Source organism: Misgurnus anguillicaudatus, chromosome 3 (assembly GCF_027580225.2).
Source record: "Misgurnus anguillicaudatus chromosome 3, ASM2758022v2, whole genome shotgun sequence".
Lineage (NCBI taxonomy): Eukaryota > Metazoa > Chordata > Actinopteri > Cypriniformes > Cobitidae > Misgurnus > Misgurnus anguillicaudatus.
This window is the reverse complement of record NC_073339.2, coordinates 7,335,945-7,353,406: the sequence shown is the minus strand read 5'-3', so window position 1 is coordinate 7,353,406 and position 17,462 is coordinate 7,335,945. Positions and strand designations below refer to the sequence as shown.

The following is a 17,462-nucleotide window of genomic DNA, read 5'->3' as shown; positions in this document are numbered from 1 at the left end:
AATTTGCATGCACGCAGCTCTAAATGAGATTTCTTTTTTCAGTGCGAGTTTTCACAATTTGCATTTAGCACGCGCTTGATCGATAGTCCCGGTCTTACAGAAGAAAAAAAATGTCATCCGCATTCATGCATGATTTCTCAGTTCATCAATTTTTTATGTGCGGCTCACTGTTAGCTGTCAAATTGTATGAAAGATTAAACATGAATGCTTTCACGTGGTTGCCAGTTGAACAGAAAAATCCACAGTTGGGCGCGTGGCAATTTTATTGCCGACTCTGTTGCAGTAACATACAGTACTGTATATTAACCGTGCCGTTTTATTCCCCTCTTTTCATTTTCTTAATGTTGTAGGTTGTCACAGTGTAGCTGCTGAGTGAATTGCAATGTAGCCATAGCAACTACGTTTGAATCGAAAGGACGACGTGAACAAGAATGATTAAATTAGTCCAATATGATTTTGTGTAATTTTATGCTGTTTCCGCCAGCTCCTAATGGCACGCTTTTAAACTCTCTGCGTACTTTAAGCCTGAGTGTGGGTGGTATGACGAAAATCTTGGTAACAGTTTATATTTTATTTAACTTTTTGGTGGCGTTTTTAATTAAAAATGGTTTTAAACATTATATATCATAATCAAGTGAGTTAAGTACTTACTTGGCAAATGAGAGGCACTTCATCTTCTTTGATTATTTCCTCTGTGCAATTGAAACATGTTGGGTGCAAAGCAAAGGATACAATTAGTGTAGCTTTACGTTATGTAACACTTCAAAACTAAATTGCAAATTGCAAAAGGTTAGACTCTGCATTCTAATTGATTCACATTCTTAGCTTAAGTTGCAATGTTGCTCAGCAGCCAACAAGGAACCCTGACATTTCCCACCCCATATTAAAAATACAGTTTAAAGTCACAATGAAACAGAAGTAGCGATTGTCTTATTTTCCCCGTGGTGACGTATATCCGAGTGAAACGGCTTCTGAAATGAGAAAAAGGGAGGCGTCTGTTAGCTTTGGTCCATTGAGAATAGATTGGATTTTTGGAAGTTGGGTCACACGGCTATTTGCTAATCGCTGTGGTCTTTTTCCGGGCCCCACCCACCCGCAATACCCTGTGGCCAGAAGCAAAGAGAGATTGTTTGAGGATTGGAGGAAATTTGCGTATTGGTTAAAGATTATGAGGGCACATGAAATAAAAAAAACGAAGCTTACAGATAAGTCATTTGAAAGTAAAAATATTTTTTATACAATTTCATTGTGACTTTAAGAATAAAAAGTGACGTGGCACCTAACCAGGTTGCTAACCAGCTAGAAAACCACGCCCACCGGGGGGGAAAACAATCCAACCGTCTCCATTGACTTTGTATTGCGAGAGGCCGCCTCCTTGTCATTTCTGGCTTATAACAAAAAACTGCATAATGCCTAAAAGCTGCTGTGTGTACAGTATGTACAGCTAACAAGCCAAAGAACCCAGAAATAAGTTTTTATAAGCTGTCGAGCCGTAAAACCCAGCTTTTAAGGAGAATAAAGTGGATCGCCGACTACGTTTCCCCCTAGTGGACGCAGTTCTACTAATAGGAGCACTAAGAAAAGTTGCCTGTATCCATTTTTGTTTCTTTAAACGCTCGTTTTTTGGGGTCGACAGCTTATAAAACTTATTTACAGATTAAACTTAAAAACAGAATAATACATAAAAGCTGCTGTGTGACAAGGTGTACAGCTAACAAGCCAAAAAACCCAGAAATAAGTTTTTATAAGCTGTCGACCTCAAAAAGGGGCGTTTAGACACAAAAGTGGAAACAGGCAACTTTTCATAGTACTACTATTAGTAGAACTGCGTCCACTAGGGGGAAACGTAGTCGGCGATCCACTTTTTTCTCCTCAAAGGCTGGGTTTTACTGCTCGACAGCTTATAAAAACTTATTTCTGGGTTCTTTGGCTTGTTAGCTGTGTATATTGTCACACAGCAGCTTTTAGACATTATTCGTTTTTTTGTTATAAGCCAGAAATGACAAGGTGGGCATGGTTTTCAAATTTGCATAACTGCGCCCTGTCTCTATAGGTTTGTGAAGAGTTTTTTTGAAGCCAATAGTGGGTGGAGCCTGCCGTCGCCACCTTAGCCGCACGTCACTCGTGGATAACCGAAAATACGTAAAGAGGCGGGACGTGGGTGAAGCTGAAGTGGCTGGTTGCTGAAACCACGCCCACCTAGTAGAGGTCTTCACGGGTCTTCACAGGTCCACTTAGATCCGAAAACCCGAGGTCCGACCCAAGACCCGATCGGGTTCGGGTCTAAAAGTTTCACATGTGCTTCGTACACGGGTCGGGTACAATAATAGCAGCATTGGGTCTTAAAATGAATGTGTTTTTGCTGAACGGACCGAGAAGATCAGATCTCCTCTGTTTGCCAAGAGCGCTTGCAACATTGTGTGGCTGGCAGTAGGTTAATTTTCGTTGAGACAGACATGTCAGTCAATTTTAAATGTACATTTTAGTGGTTACCTTGGTGTCGTCGTCAGATAACAAAGTAAAACAAATGGAGCACCTTGCGAAAATGGTTGCGATGCCACCAGAATTCCTTTCTGTCTGACTGCAGCGTGTGAGTCTGCAGAATGCACACACGACAGTGCTGTTTACATTCGGGTCCAGTCGGGTGAAAAAAATGGCCACTAGTTTGGGTCGGACTCGGCTCTAATTTTCTCAGTTTTGGCTCGGGTCGGGTCTTTAAAAAAAATTATTTATGCACGTCGGATATAAAGTGATTCGGGTCATTTCTGGTCGGGTACATTTCTTTGGACCCCAGAAGACCTCTATCAGCTAGCTCGATTGTAGTGACAACAGTCGAAGTAAACATTAAAGCTTAAAATAATTTTAACGGATGAGTTACAAAAAAATGTACCCCCTCACAGTTGTCATGAAGAGCAAAATTTGCTATATAGACCAAAAACACTTTTTGTACCAGGCTGTAAACATATTATTTTCTACTGTAGAGTTGGTCATTTTAACATTGGGGTCTATGGGAATTGACTCCCTTTTGGAGCCTGCCTCTAGTGGTCAGTCGATGAATTGCAGTTTAAGTCACTTCCATATTGCCTTCATCAGAGAGTGGAAGGTTGTCACTCGGTGTGAACACAAACTTATTTAAAACTTAAACAATAACTTAGGATTGTATTTTGCTTATGTGTGACAGAGCATTTAATATACATGTATACCTACACTGTTCAAAATTATATCATATATTTATATGGTACTTTAACAAATTGGGCCCTATTTTAACGATCTGAAACGCAAGTCCGAAGCGCAAAGCGCAAGTGACTTTGTGGGCGGATCTTGGGCGGTGTTGCTATTTTCCCGGCGGGAGAAATAAGTCTTGCGCCGGGCGCAAATCAATAAGGGGTTGGTCTGAAGTAGGTTCATTATTCATAGGTGTGGTTTGGGCGTAACATCAAATAAACCAATCAGAACGCTATCCAACATTCCCTTTAAACGCAAGGGCGCAAGTTCCATGGCGGGTTGCTATTATTATGATGGATTTGACAGGCGCACGCCAGGAGCGGTTCACAGCCGAGGAGACCCACGTTCTTGTAAGAGCAGTCAAAGACAGAGAAGTTGTTTTGTAGTGGGATAGGAGAAACCCGCCCAAATCAGCGTCGGTTAAACAGGCGTGAGAGGAAATAGCCGCAATTGTCTCATCAGCTGCGCCAAGCACTGCAATGATGTCAGGAGACGGGGGGATCCCAAGCTTGCCAGCATAAATCGGGCACGCCGGGCACACAGGAGGACATCGCTGCGTCCACCCTCACCGCTAAATGGGTTTGGGGGCTTTGAAATCGGACACAAGAAACGCAAGCAAGGTTCAACCCCAAAGTACACTTACAAATCAAGTTCACATACATGAAGGTTTCTTATAAAAACATTTTAATTATTATTTAGATAAAATAAACGTAATACAGCCACACAACAAACTTATGAAAATATTTTAATCGTTATTTGCATGATAATTGTTTAACGCTGCCACACAAAATAAATAAAAACTATCACCACAATGCTCACCACAATGTTTTCCCTTATCTCATGTATTAATATTTTTTATTGTCACAATTTATGATTTAATGATTTCCCTTATTTTATATTTTTTATTGTAACAATTTATGATTTGCAAAAATAACTGTTGCATCTGTGTAGATTAGATAAGCAATGCGCGTTGTGCACGCTATACATTATGGTCAAGCATGCGCCCTTAAAATAGCATAATGAACCACGCGCAACGCGCCACTGACTTTAGACTAGTTTTTTTTGGTTAGTAGCGCAATTGTTTTTTGAAACTGCAAAATAGCATAAGAGATGGTTTGCGCCGGAGCACGCCTCCTTTTTTGCGCTGAACCGCCCAGGGAGCGCAAGTTCATTCCCTAGTTTGCCGACGTGCGTCTGTGGAGGGAAAAACCCGCTGTGCGCCAGTGCAAAAAACGAAATGATACATGCGTCACTGACAAAGTCAATTGCGCTGGGTGCAAGATAGGGCCCATAAAGTTCAACAACTGAAACTTGTTTTTCTAACTTATGTCAACTTATAACAAGTCAAAACTTTAAAAAGTAGGTTGAATTGACTTGCATAATTAAGTTGTTTAAATGTCATGCTGTATTTTTTACAGTGTAATGGTAAATGTCCATAGATTACTTACTTTTCACCACCCTGGCGCCCCCAGGGGAGACACGCCCCACACTTTGAAAACCCCTGGTCAATGGCATTGTAAGCAACTTTTTTAAGAGTGTACATTATACCTCATCATGATCCTGCCCAGCCCTGAATTCATGATCCATATCAGTGATGAATATAAAATCAGAGCACTGAATTTCAGGATTTGTCAGCAGCTGTCCACAAGCAAAAAAGAGAGAGATGTCAGTTTATTCTGTTGAGTTCTGATCTCATGTGAGATCTCTTCTGTATCTCAGTTGTGTCTCCTGGAGAGCGAAGAAAGATGCTGAGGTCTATGTGTCTTCAGCTTGTACATACTGTATGTGTATGTGCACTTTGCGGTAAAGTGTAAAGAACTAGATTTAAAAATATAAATGCTTAGAAAACCTTGAGAAAGTCGCTGAGCGTTGGACACAAGCTGTATATGCACCTTCTGTCCTGTGGGATATTGCCATAATCCACCGCAGTACCACTGCAGAGTATTAATTATTGATAGCTCATGTTATCAGTTCTAATATGGTTGGCAACTTGTGGCTCAGGAGAGCGTTTGGTTTTCAGTCATCGCTTCACTAAAGGGCAGGTCTGTTCTCTCCTAACCCCAGGGTGGCATCGCAGGTGCCCGCGCAGTGTTTCTCCTCAGGTTTAATTCATTTTTAATTAGACAGGCCTGACTCTTCAGTACTTCAGAGTGTGTTAGCTAATGAATTAATCATTTTCTGTTAGCATTGTTTGCAGTCACCGGAGTTAGCGGCTCTGCGAGCTAATCCTGTTGTTTGTCAGACCTCCAGCGCACTTGTTGTGCGGCCTTGGGTGGAGAAACCGACCTTAAGTGGAAAGCAGAGCAGAACCAATCCAAACAAAGTCTCGGCTGAGCGAAGATGTATGGTGTTTATTATACGGTGATAATTGGCAGGGATGCTTTTTGGATTGTTCTAAAAAATATATAAGCTTAGTTATAACTTGTAAGGCTTTTGTTTTTCGCCAAAGCTGCCCGTCATTCACAAAATGTCCTAATGTTGTAGAGGATGAATTTACTAGAGCGGGCGGTGCTGGTTAACAGGCTCTGTGAAACTAAGCTGATCATCAATTATCACTCCCAGGTTTCTGGCTGTCCTAAATGGCTTAATGGTCGTACATTACGTCATCTGGGACTAATGGTGTGTTCAAGTCATTTCGGATAAATTGTATTCACGTGATGAATGCGTATGATGTCACCACAAAGTCGTAAATATGAGTGGGAAACTTTAGCGACATCTAGCTCCGACACTGGGAATTGCAACCAACGGCTCAGTCCACAGCTCACCCCTCATAACGGCTACCATAGTTGCAACACATATTTGGAAAAGCGAGGCGCTAGAGAGCACTATTTCTTTTGAATGCAAAATACAATTTCACCACTAGATGGGGGTAAATCCTACTTATTGTCCCTTTAATACAAATTGCTTTCTTTGTTCTTTATTTTCTGTAAGTAGACCTAGCACACCAACGCATGGCAATTCGTACATATTTTACAAGGTGGCTAATTCGTATTCATTTGTACGATTATATTTGTAAAAAAAATTACGATTTGCCTTGACCCCTGTGACGTTGGGGTTAGGGGCGGGGTTAGGTGTGGGGTTTCGTTATTGTTTTTATATGATAATCGTACATTTTTGCGCAATTCATAGGAATTAGCCAACTCGTAAAATATGTATGAATTATCGTGAGATAAGGTGTAACACACCTTGCTGTATTGTCATGTAATTTATTAAAATAAGGTGCACCTCTTGCGCCGACGAAGTGACATCGTAAATACGACTAAAGGGCTCATTTTATTTGTGAGTAGGTCCTACTGCGTAGCCGCGACGACGTAGGTTGGGCGTCCGTTTATATTTATACTTTTACAAACACACACGCAAAACCACTGATAGGCAGTAACCACGCGTGTAACCACAGTAGCAGCGCGACCGTCAAAGAAGAAGAAGCTTGGCAAGTTAACCCACAAACGAAGAAGAAACAGCAACTTGTTGTGTATGATTTGAATCCAGCAATGATGGAAGGAAATAAACAGCGACTTTTATTGCAGTTTGAGTCAAATCACTCCTCAACTTGGCTCATCTTTGTTTCACCTTCGCAAACGGAAACACCTTTGACACATTTTTTTACCTGACCGCAGGGGTTCTGGTGGACCAATCACAGGGCTTGCGGTCCGCGTAGAACTGACGCGAGGTGCACGTCAGGCTACGGATAACCTGCGGCGTAGAGCTTACGCACGACTATAAATCGTGTTTTACCAGCTTTGTAAATACGAACAACCCAACCTAATCTTCAGATGTCATGCATACTGAACGTCTGATGCATAAGGCACATAAAATTGGAAGTTGTCATCTGATGGTTCAATTTTACATGACTTCTGGGAGACGTAGTGGTACCGACGTTGAACTAAACTGTGACTGGTTGCTTTACATGTCAGTCACATGGAGTAAGGAACAACATGAGGATGAATACTGTGCCTTTAAGTTCTCCAGCAGTCTTAACAAAGCATGGAAACAATTTCCGCAGTGTTGCTTTTTAACACCAATTTGCTTCCCCGATTCATAGCGAAACCATAGACAGTCTGTGTTACAAGCCTGCTGGCCGCAGACGCCGCACATTGCTTTTCATGCTGCTGCCCGGGGAGTTTCATCGGCGCCTGTTTAATGAGAGGAAAACATTCAAAAAGGTTTGGCGCAGGAGAGCTAAGGCAAAGCAGGCGAGGAGACGTGGGTGCATTTAAAATGCATAAATCGGTCAGAAGGCTTTGCACCTTTGGCCGGCTGTGATTGCCGTGCCAATCGTCCCCTCCGGCTGTTTGATGGGCCTGAAATGTTATTTTTTTATATCTTGGACGTCCTGAGGTTCTGGCACAAAAGGTGGCACGTAATGAAAGCGGTATTACATGCACGGTGTTCTAGCTCGGAGACGTGATCGCTTTGAACTGCTGTCATTATGTGTCTATGCATATGAGGAGAAAAAGTTATGAGAAACAGTTAGACACAGTACCACAGAAATAATGAGGTATGATAAATATATTGCATTAGGCTGAAGGTTTGATTCCCAGGAACACACACACAGTGATAAAACGTACAGCGTGAACGCACTGTAAGTCGCTCTGCCAAATGCATAAATGTAAATGTAATACCATAAGCTGGGCGGTCAGTTTTGCTGGGGTTTCCCTCGCCAGCGTTCGAGAGCACCTGGATGGCCAGATGGTGTCTGCGACAGGGCTAATTCCTTCGCCACGGCTGGTTGGCCCGGCTCCATTAGCGTGTGTCTCGGGGGGAGGACTCACCTGTCTGAATGACAGCAGAGTCACACAGCCCTATCTCACGACTCTCCGGGTGGTTTCGGCTGCCAAGTAGCACACAGTGGTGAAAAATAACGCTAAGCCATCCTGTAGTGCTCCGTATCCGTGATGCCTAAACATTCACTCAGTAAATCTTATTAAAGGGAATAGAAATGAATACAGTTTTATCCAACATGACTTGCATAGTGCATTCAATCAATACATTATTTATAACCCATGTCTTTTACATTACTAATGCAATGCTTTATCAGTTGAGCTAAGGGAAATCATTTCAGTAGCTTAAAAGTATTTTGCATGGGGTGGGATCTTTTTACTCAATAGTGCCAAAAGCAATGACTTTCTCTGCCTCTAAAGCAACTTTTTTGCTGATGTGGACTAATTACAAAGTAAGCAACTCGTTTATTTAGATATTAAGTTGACTGTACTTGAAATAATGATGAGGGAATGAGCCGGCTCTTAGCAGACACTCGGCTCAGTTATTACAGCTAGCATCATTACACCTGCAATGTTGATCTAGCATTAGCTGACTAATGGTCCGAACGCATGCTTCGTTATTAATATAATATAGGCAAGCAAAAGTTAGTAGTCATGAAGAACACAGTAATTGTGCTTTGTTACAGTTTGACTGTATTTTAAATGTCATGTGAATGTTTAAAAAGTATATACTCTAATGAATGTCTTAAGGGCCAATCAGATCAAACGTGTTTTAAATGCTTGGAAACGCAAGGCGCGCCGCACTGCCTTTTTTTGGTCACTTAAAAAAATAGCAGTGTGGAGCAGCTTTGAAGCATGAGCGCTCTTTTGCTGTTAACTGTCATATTAGTAGAAACTTTTAAAAGAGGACCGTTGATCAAGGGTCAGAAGACAGTGAGCGATTGCAGTCCGGTTGTTCCAAACAACTGGAAACTTCCATCACCACAACGGAAAGCCCGCCTCTCCCCTCATTCGATTGGACAATGAAAAAAACGTTGTATGACATTGGGCGCTTTTCCGTTCTGAGCACTCCTTCAAAAATGTGTGGTGCGGCGAAACGCATCAACAGCATGCATAATGCTTACTGCCCATAGGAAGTCATTCAAAAAGGCACCTGCAACTGCTATAAATGTGTTTGGTGTGATCGACCCCTTAGATTAGCTCAGACTATCTCGGATGCAAAAGCTGCTAAACGCCACCTCCGTCAAAAATGAGATATTGATGATATTGACAAATGCTCTCGGCACGTATTGTACATTCATCAAATACTTTCCCCTTTAAAATCTGCTTAATTCTGGCCTCAGGTCATTCAGAAATACCAGTTTGTTGGCAGAATACATTAAGAGTCTGATAAAAAAGAAAACATGTCGGATGCACTTTTGCAGGTTTTTGTATCTGAGCTCTTCAAATATAACACTTAAAAACGGCAATGTAAAATAGATTTCTTTTTGTCTTGTTTTCTAGTACAAATATTTTGAAATTCTTCAATCGAGATATACTTGAAAAGGAAAATGAGCTAATAGAGTAATTCTTGTTTTCTGAAGAGAAAAGCAAGTATGAAATATCTGCCAGTGAGTTATAAAAATTCAATTCAATTCAAGTTTCAACTTATAGGGACAGATCACCCAAAAATTAAAATTATGTCATTATTTACCGTCATGTTGTTCTAAACTCGAATGAATTTCTTTTTCTGATGAACACAAAATACATTTTTTGATAAATGATGAGCTGGTGGAAACCATTCACTTCCATAGTAGGAAAAACAAATCCGATGGAATTCAATGGGATCCGTCAACTTTGTGCTTGCCATCATTTATCAAAATATGTTCTTCATCATTTATCACAATACTTCCATAATATTTGTTTTCCTACTATAGAAATCAATGGTTACAATAAGCTGTGTGCTTATCATCATTTTTCAAAAATGTCTTCTTTTGTTATCATCAGAAAAAGAAATTCATACAGGTCCAAAACAAACATTAATAATGACAGAATTTTCAACTATCCATTTTATTAAATACATTAAATTCATTTCCTTACCCCAATGGCAGATATTTTCAAGCATGAATCACTTGATTTTCATATTGTTATATTTTTTCTTCTTACTTTTTGCTTATCAAGTAAATGTTTCCTGATTTATAATTTTTCGGGATTCATGTCAGAAATCAAGACAAAAATATTACGTAAGAATTAGATTTTTTTGCAGTGTACTGTATTACTGGCCGGTCATTGATGGCAGGGTTAAGTGATTTGTGCCTTTTACCAGGGAACTGTAAAAAATATATCTCTTACTTAATATTTTTGTCTGGTTTCCAGTACAAACAATTCATAAATCAAGCAAAATGAAAGTAAGAAAAAAATCAAGTGAGTATGTAATATCTGCCAATGATTAATGGCTTTTCATATCCCACTGGCAGATATTTTTAGTTATTTTAAGCATATTTTTTGCTTACAGTAAGTAAATGTATCCTGATTTATGAGTTTTTAGATATTTATTTTGGCAATCAAGACATTGTGCAGTGTAAACATCAAATGAAAAACAGTCCGAACTAGAAGATTTTTGCTTTGTTTCTGGTCGTCACACCCAACATGCTGTTATACTGTATATTGACTGTATGTCTCACTAATTACAATTTTTCTCATAACATGGGTTTTTACAACTTGCAGCAAGATCGAAATATGGTTGCAGGGTTCATTGTGAGTATGCATGATATCCTGAATATGGAAAGTTTGTTTTAAATGAAAGAGAGGTTTTGTAATTGCAGTGCCTGATCCATACTTGAGTTTTTCAATATCTGGGCTGATTTTCCTGAAGCACCTTCGTAAGCAGTAGATTTTGGCTTTTAAGATCACAGGCGAGTGAATGTTAATGTTGGATGAGCTTTTAATGAAAGTCCTTGAGCTTCTATTGATGTTCAGCATTGAGTTTTTAAAGCATTGAGGCTTTGAGTCTGATCAGATCTTAATCTTAAAGCTCTCGCTCAGTTTTTAAGCAAATTTGAGCTTATGGTGTGATGGGGGTTTTAAGTGCCTGCACACAATATGCTGGTTAGATTAGAAAATCACAAGAAAGAAGAAATTGTATTTTGCTTGAAGAAAATACTTCTGTTTCTGGATTATTGTAACTGTGACTTTTTTAGGATTTTTATATCATGCTAGTATTTGTTGTACTGCCCTTAATGCTCATTAAAAATATTATATTACAGCATTTTAAGTAAAAAAAATAATGAGATTGTAGTAATGAGAATCACCAATGAGAATTACCAAAAACATCAGACAAAAAAGTTAAACAATTTCTTTAATATTTTGTTATTGGGGTGAAAACAAAGGAAGATATTTTTTGTGAAATTCACACATATCATATATTTTTATTAATTATATTTTCATTTGTTATTTTTATCATATTTTTTCAGTTTTATGAAATATCTAGCATTAATTATGAATATATTTATTTGCTTGTAATGTAATGTATTTATTTATTTATGTCTACTCAAAGCAGAAATGGTCAGACAATTTGTGCATGAAAGTTCTTAAAAGGAGCGATAGCGTTTCAAAGCGTCTTTGTTGGTTATATTAGCATATATTTAATTCAAGGATCTTAAGGCACACGGGTGTCACCGGGCGATACGCGCTTCAACATAGGGGCTTTACTGTATCGGTTTATTAAGATTTTAATTGGGTTGTTTTTGTACGCAGCAGGTGGGGCTCAAATTCACTAAAATCCTTGCTTTTATTGGATTTAAGAATAAACTTGCTGACATTTAGGAGAACAATATTTGTACCAGATCGGTTGCTGTGTCTGAAATCAGATTTTGAGTCGATTCGGAAGTGTACAGCAGAGGTTATTATTGCAGTCATCCGAGGTCAGCCGTGATTTATTTGATCTTTTTATGTGTCTGGTATGAGCGATGTTTCTTTTACACATCTGAATGAAAGGCCCTTGTTTTTTCAATTCATGTTTAATTGCCTTTTTTATTAATTTAATCAGACCGACATCAGTTCTCAGAGGCCATGAACCCCAATAATAGTATTTGAACAAGACATCACTTTGTACTCCAATGCACTCAGTGCACCTCTATAATGTATAATAACAATGCATAAAAGCTATATTTGCATGTAATTCAGTAGCAGCAGATGGCGAGGCAGCTCCCATGCGGGCAGCTGACTGTCTGTTTGTGCTCTACCGTCTTTGTTTGTTTGTTTGTTTGTTTTTGAATGATGACTAATGCTGATTATGTATCTGGATCTTTCCCAGGCCCGTCGTTCAAGCCAAGCTGCAGCAAAGGCCAGAAGTATCTGGAGTTCATCCCCATCAACCTGCACACGCAGAGAATGCAAGTGACGTGTCCAAGGAAAACAGGTGAAATTCATTTTCATTCGAGATGGACGGATAGACAGACAGACAGTGATTGAAGGACAGACAGAGATGGATTGACAGACAGACAGAGATAGACGGACAGCCAGACAAAGATAGATGGACAGACAGAGATGGATGGACGGACAGACAGACAGACAGACAGACAGACAGACAGTGATGGACGGACAGACAGAGATGGATTGACAGACGGACAGACAGACAGACAAACAGAGATAGACCAACTGTAGACAGAGATGGACTGACAGACAGAGATAGACGGACATACAGACAAAGATAGACAGACAGACAGACAGACAGACAGAAATGAACTGATAGACAGAGATGGACGGACATACAGAAAAAAAATAGATGGACAGACATACAGAGATGGACAGACAGACAGACAGACAGACATTGATGGACAGACATACAGTGATGGACGGACAAGCAGAGATGGATGGACAGACAGACAGACAGTGATGGACGGATAGACAGACAAAGATTGACAGACAAACAGACAGAGATGGACGGACAGACATACAGACAGATAGAAGGATGGACAGACAGACAGTGATGAACAGACATACAGTGATGGACATACAGACAGAGATGGATGGACAGACAGACAGACAGACAGAGATAGACGGAGAACAGACAGAGATGGACGGACAGACAGAGATGGATTAATAGACAGACAGAGATGGACGGACAGGCAGACAAAGATAGACGGACAAACAGACAGAGATGGATGGATAGACAGACAGACAGCAGACAGACAGACAGAGATGGACGGACAGACATATAGACAGAGGTGGACAGACAGACAGACAGACAGACAGTAATGGAGGGACATACATACAAAGATAGACGGACTGACCGACAAACAGAGATGGACGGACAGACATACAGACAGACAAAGACTGACAGACAGACAAAGATAGACAGACAGACAGACAGACAGAGATGGATGGACATACAGATAGAGATGGACTGACAGACAGTGATGGATGAATAGATGAACAGACAGAGATAGATAGAAAGATAAACAGACAAATAGACAGACAGACAGTGAGACATAGAGATAGAAAGAGAGAGAGAGAGAAAATGCCTGAAAAGTTTAGCAGTGGAATTCTTGTCGTCCACTCAAGGTGTTTGAAGCGTTTTTCATGTGACGGCCGTGAACATGAATGCCTTTGCTTTCACAAGAACAAATTTAATTACGAGGGCTTGATTGCTTATGTCAAAATGACTGTCGGTGTGTACGAAAGAATGTCATGTTGAAATGCATAAAACTTTGCAACGACAAAAAGTCGAGCGCAAAGCCGTTAAGAATGACTGACAGAATAAGAGTTTAAAAGCCTGAAATCCTCCACAGATTCAAGTGCTTAATGGTGCTCTATATTTATGGACTCTGCACAAAGACTATTTGCTTATAGTCTCAAATTTAAGTAGCGAGGTGACATTAGTGGACGGTAGCTGTCAGGCGTCTTATACTCTTTGGGGCATTGGAAATATACGATTTTTGTTTATTTTTTTCCTGCATTTTTCTATTTTTATACATTTGACTCACAGTGTATTCAAGCTATACACTTTTTATCAGTTTATGGTTTGAGATTTGAACCCATCACCTCCAGCACAATGCTCTTCCAATTAAGCTACAACAACAATATGTTTTTTAAACACAGTGCGTTTAGGTTATTACTGTACAAAACTGTTACAAGGACTGTTGAGAATACTTGACGTGCTTCATTTTTCATTAAGTGCCTATGTATGTCGTGTTTTTTTTTTGATAGCCTTACAATATCTACAACCCTTATTCACAATTCTTTGAGAGATACAGGTTCCTCCATTTATAGAGACTGCAGGAACTTGCACAAACCGGGCCAAATTGGGCCAGTGTGACAGATGTTCCCGCCCTGTGTATATGCCACTGTATTCATTGTGTGGGTACCCATCCAATTAGATGCTCTATAAGAGACCGGGGCGGCACAAGAACACAAGGGTGCTGTAAAAACCGTTGTGTGAGAACCCTGTCATCATTAGGAAAGAGATAAGTACCCCAGGAGGACACAGAGGCCATAGACCGGGCCGATTCAGCCAACCTGGATCTCTGGGGTCGGTGTGTTTTAAGGGCTGAATCATTAATGGCTTTTTAATGTATCCGAGAATTTGCTTTCTGCGCAGCCTATTAGCTGGCTGTATCTTTACAATGATGTACCTATAGATTGTCTTAGCATCTACCCACCGGAGTCTGGGTTGCGAAGAGTATTCCCTGTTTATTTCATCCAAATGCATTGAGAAAATTCCAATGTTGGGTTGGAAAATAGTCAATAAACCTTTTTTTGGGAGACTAAATAATGATTAAAGATAAATAGGTTAGTTAGGGAGTTTTCTTTGAAATACTTGTAAAGAAATTTTGTGTTAGCTGTACAGCAATTGTGAGAGATTTCTGTGCAAATGTTATTGATCCGAGATGAATTGCAGCAATAAAACATTTGAGTTAATTAATTACAGTACACACTGTATCCCATAAATAAAGTTTTTATGTATTGAGGTTTTGTCAAATACACCATTGTTGAAACGCGTCCCATATTAACCTGCCTTATCTCACGAGAATTTGTACGTATTTTACGAGTTGGCTAATTTATATTAATTTGTACGAAGTAAATCGTATAAAAGTGTACGATTATTATTAAAAAAATAAAACAATAACAAAACACCACTCCTAACATCGCCCCTTACCCCAATGTCACAGGCAAAAGCAAATCGTACACAAATGTACGAACACTGTAAAAAGTTGGATCAACTTAAAAAAAAAACTTCAATTAGTAACACCTAAAAAAATTCACATACATTTTAACTTAAAGTAGTTTTCACTTAAACATAAAAGTTTTTTAGGTGTTACCATTAAAATATTTTTTTAAGGTGATCTAACTTTTTACAGGGAAAGTGGTCGTATGAATTAATACAAATTAGCGGATTAACTTGTAATATACGTACAAATTGGCATGAGATAGCATTGTATTAATTATTATATTTTATTATATTATGTAAAATACAATAAAATAAAAAATTTTACAACGTTGTAATCACACCAAGCCAAAAAGTGTAATATAGATTTTAATAGGTGGTAAGAGGTGCCATAGAATAAAAAAACTGTATTTATCTAGGGATAAATAAATAATAAGAGTTCTGTACATGGTAATGATATATTATGAGCCTCAAACGCATTTGTTTCCTCATTCTTATGTAAACCTCATGCAGATGTACGCCTCAACATGTTTACTAATGTTAGCTACTGGCATGAGCCACAGAGCCGAGCAGAGCTGAACATTATTATTCATGACCCTTCCAAATAGGGCAAAAATAGACCATTTCATTCAAAGGACAAAATCTAGGGTTGTAAATGGACATGTTAAAACATTCCTGGATAATTTTTGCACTTAAAGCAACACTAAAGAGTTTTTTTACCTCAAAATAACGTTTCTAAAAAAGTTTCAGTCGTTCATCCACTCGAAACAGGGTGAACGGCACATTCACATTCACTTTGCAGCCCTCCAAAACCGCACAAAAGAAGTTTCCAGTTGTCGGGTCGCGGTCCTGTAGTTCGAGTGAAAACTACAAAAACTGTAGCCAATCAGAGCCAGCTATTCTGCAGTAGGCTAAATTATTTACGACAGTGCTAATGGACAATTCAGCTTCCAACCTGTAGGGGGAGCAAAGAGCAAAAACTCTTTAGTGTTGCTTTAATAAAGTTACATACCTTCTATGTAAATATCAAATAACAATTTAACAGATTATTTCAATGCATTCTATGGCACCTTTAAAAGCCATTTTTCAGGCATAGTGGAACTTAAATGTTAAAAGCATTGCAATACATCAACAAATCCAAAATCTCTCCTTTGCACTTATAACCGAAATGCATAAAGTCATGTTTACGTGTGTCTCAACAGCATGACATTACACTTGGCATTATTTTTTCTGGATACACAGTAATGTAAAAACACAGTGCTAAAGGTGAAATAAGCTGTTAGAAAGCGAGTATATGGAGGCATTCGCATTCGAAATCCATGCATAAATCTTGAGCTGTGGGCTTGTTTGTGATTTATAAGCCCTGCTGAAGGATGTTGCTGTTTTCTCCACAGATTCGATGTACGACGTGGTCACGGTTGGAGCACCGGCAGCCCATTCGCAAGGCTTCAAGAACGGAGGCTTGCAAAAACTGCTCAACAAATACGAAGCCGAAAAGAAGAGGTTGGTATCCGCATGCATGTACGAATCATATCTACAGCTGGTGATTAATCTGCTTTAAATGAAAATTGTGTCTTTAAAACTGCTAAATTACAGCAAAAAAATGGTCCCTAGCTGTAACTGGGGAAGTACTCTTTATAAAGGTCCTAATATGTACCATTAGGTACCATTTGGTACCAATATGAATCTCTGAGGTAATAATATGAACTCTTAAGGGGCAATGGTGTACTTTTTAAAAGGGCCCAACCTTAGTTTAAATCCGAGAGTCTCGATGTTCAACCTGCCTGATCTGTAACCAGTTTTTTGTTAAAGGGACATATTCATTTATAAACTCAGCGCCGGCCATGAATTTTTAGTTTGGGAGTTGTGTTGTTGAAATGGGTTGTCTTGGATTGTCTTCACAGTAAATACTCTTCCCCGTAATTTAGCATTCCCTTCACGATAAATCAAAATGAAATTACTTCGCTTTGAAAAATGAGCGGTCTGCAACTTTGGCTTTTATTTACAGCCACGACTCCAGATGTCTTTTTCTTTTTTCAGAAACAAATATTGGCAACATTAGCACAAGGGTACACATGGTCTCATTTGAGGTTATCATGTCGATGATGATATCTGGATGTGATGATTTTAAAGATCCAGTCAACACTTGTAGTCGTAACTGAGGTCTCACCGTATAGTGAACGTATAGTCTGTTTTTTATGTGTACGCGAACATGTGCGCACGGTCGAATGCACAGCATTGCAAAGTATAGTTTAGTTGACTCATACATGTACACAGACGTTCAATGCATGCGCATTGCGACAAAATGCAATGCATCTCCTGGACCACATACTACATTCTCCTGGAGGTGCATGTGTGACCAACGCATA

General features: G+C 39.4%; 1 protein-coding gene across 7 annotated transcripts in view; it reads left to right on the top strand.

Annotated features, from left to right (window-relative positions):
* The window catches only part of inpp4b (inositol polyphosphate-4-phosphatase type II B), a 193,259-nt gene that overhangs the window by 113,112 nt on the left and 62,685 nt on the right, over window positions 1-17,462 (top strand). For all 7 annotated transcript variants that reach the window (XM_073860299.1, XM_073860318.1, XM_073860294.1 and 4 more), the window contains 2 exons: window positions 12,241-12,345; window positions 16,488-16,596. In XM_073860299.1, coding sequence (XP_073716400.1) covers window positions 12,241-12,345; window positions 16,488-16,596 — 214 coding nt within the window. The remainder of the gene's footprint in view (window positions 1-12,240; window positions 12,346-16,487; window positions 16,597-17,462) is intronic.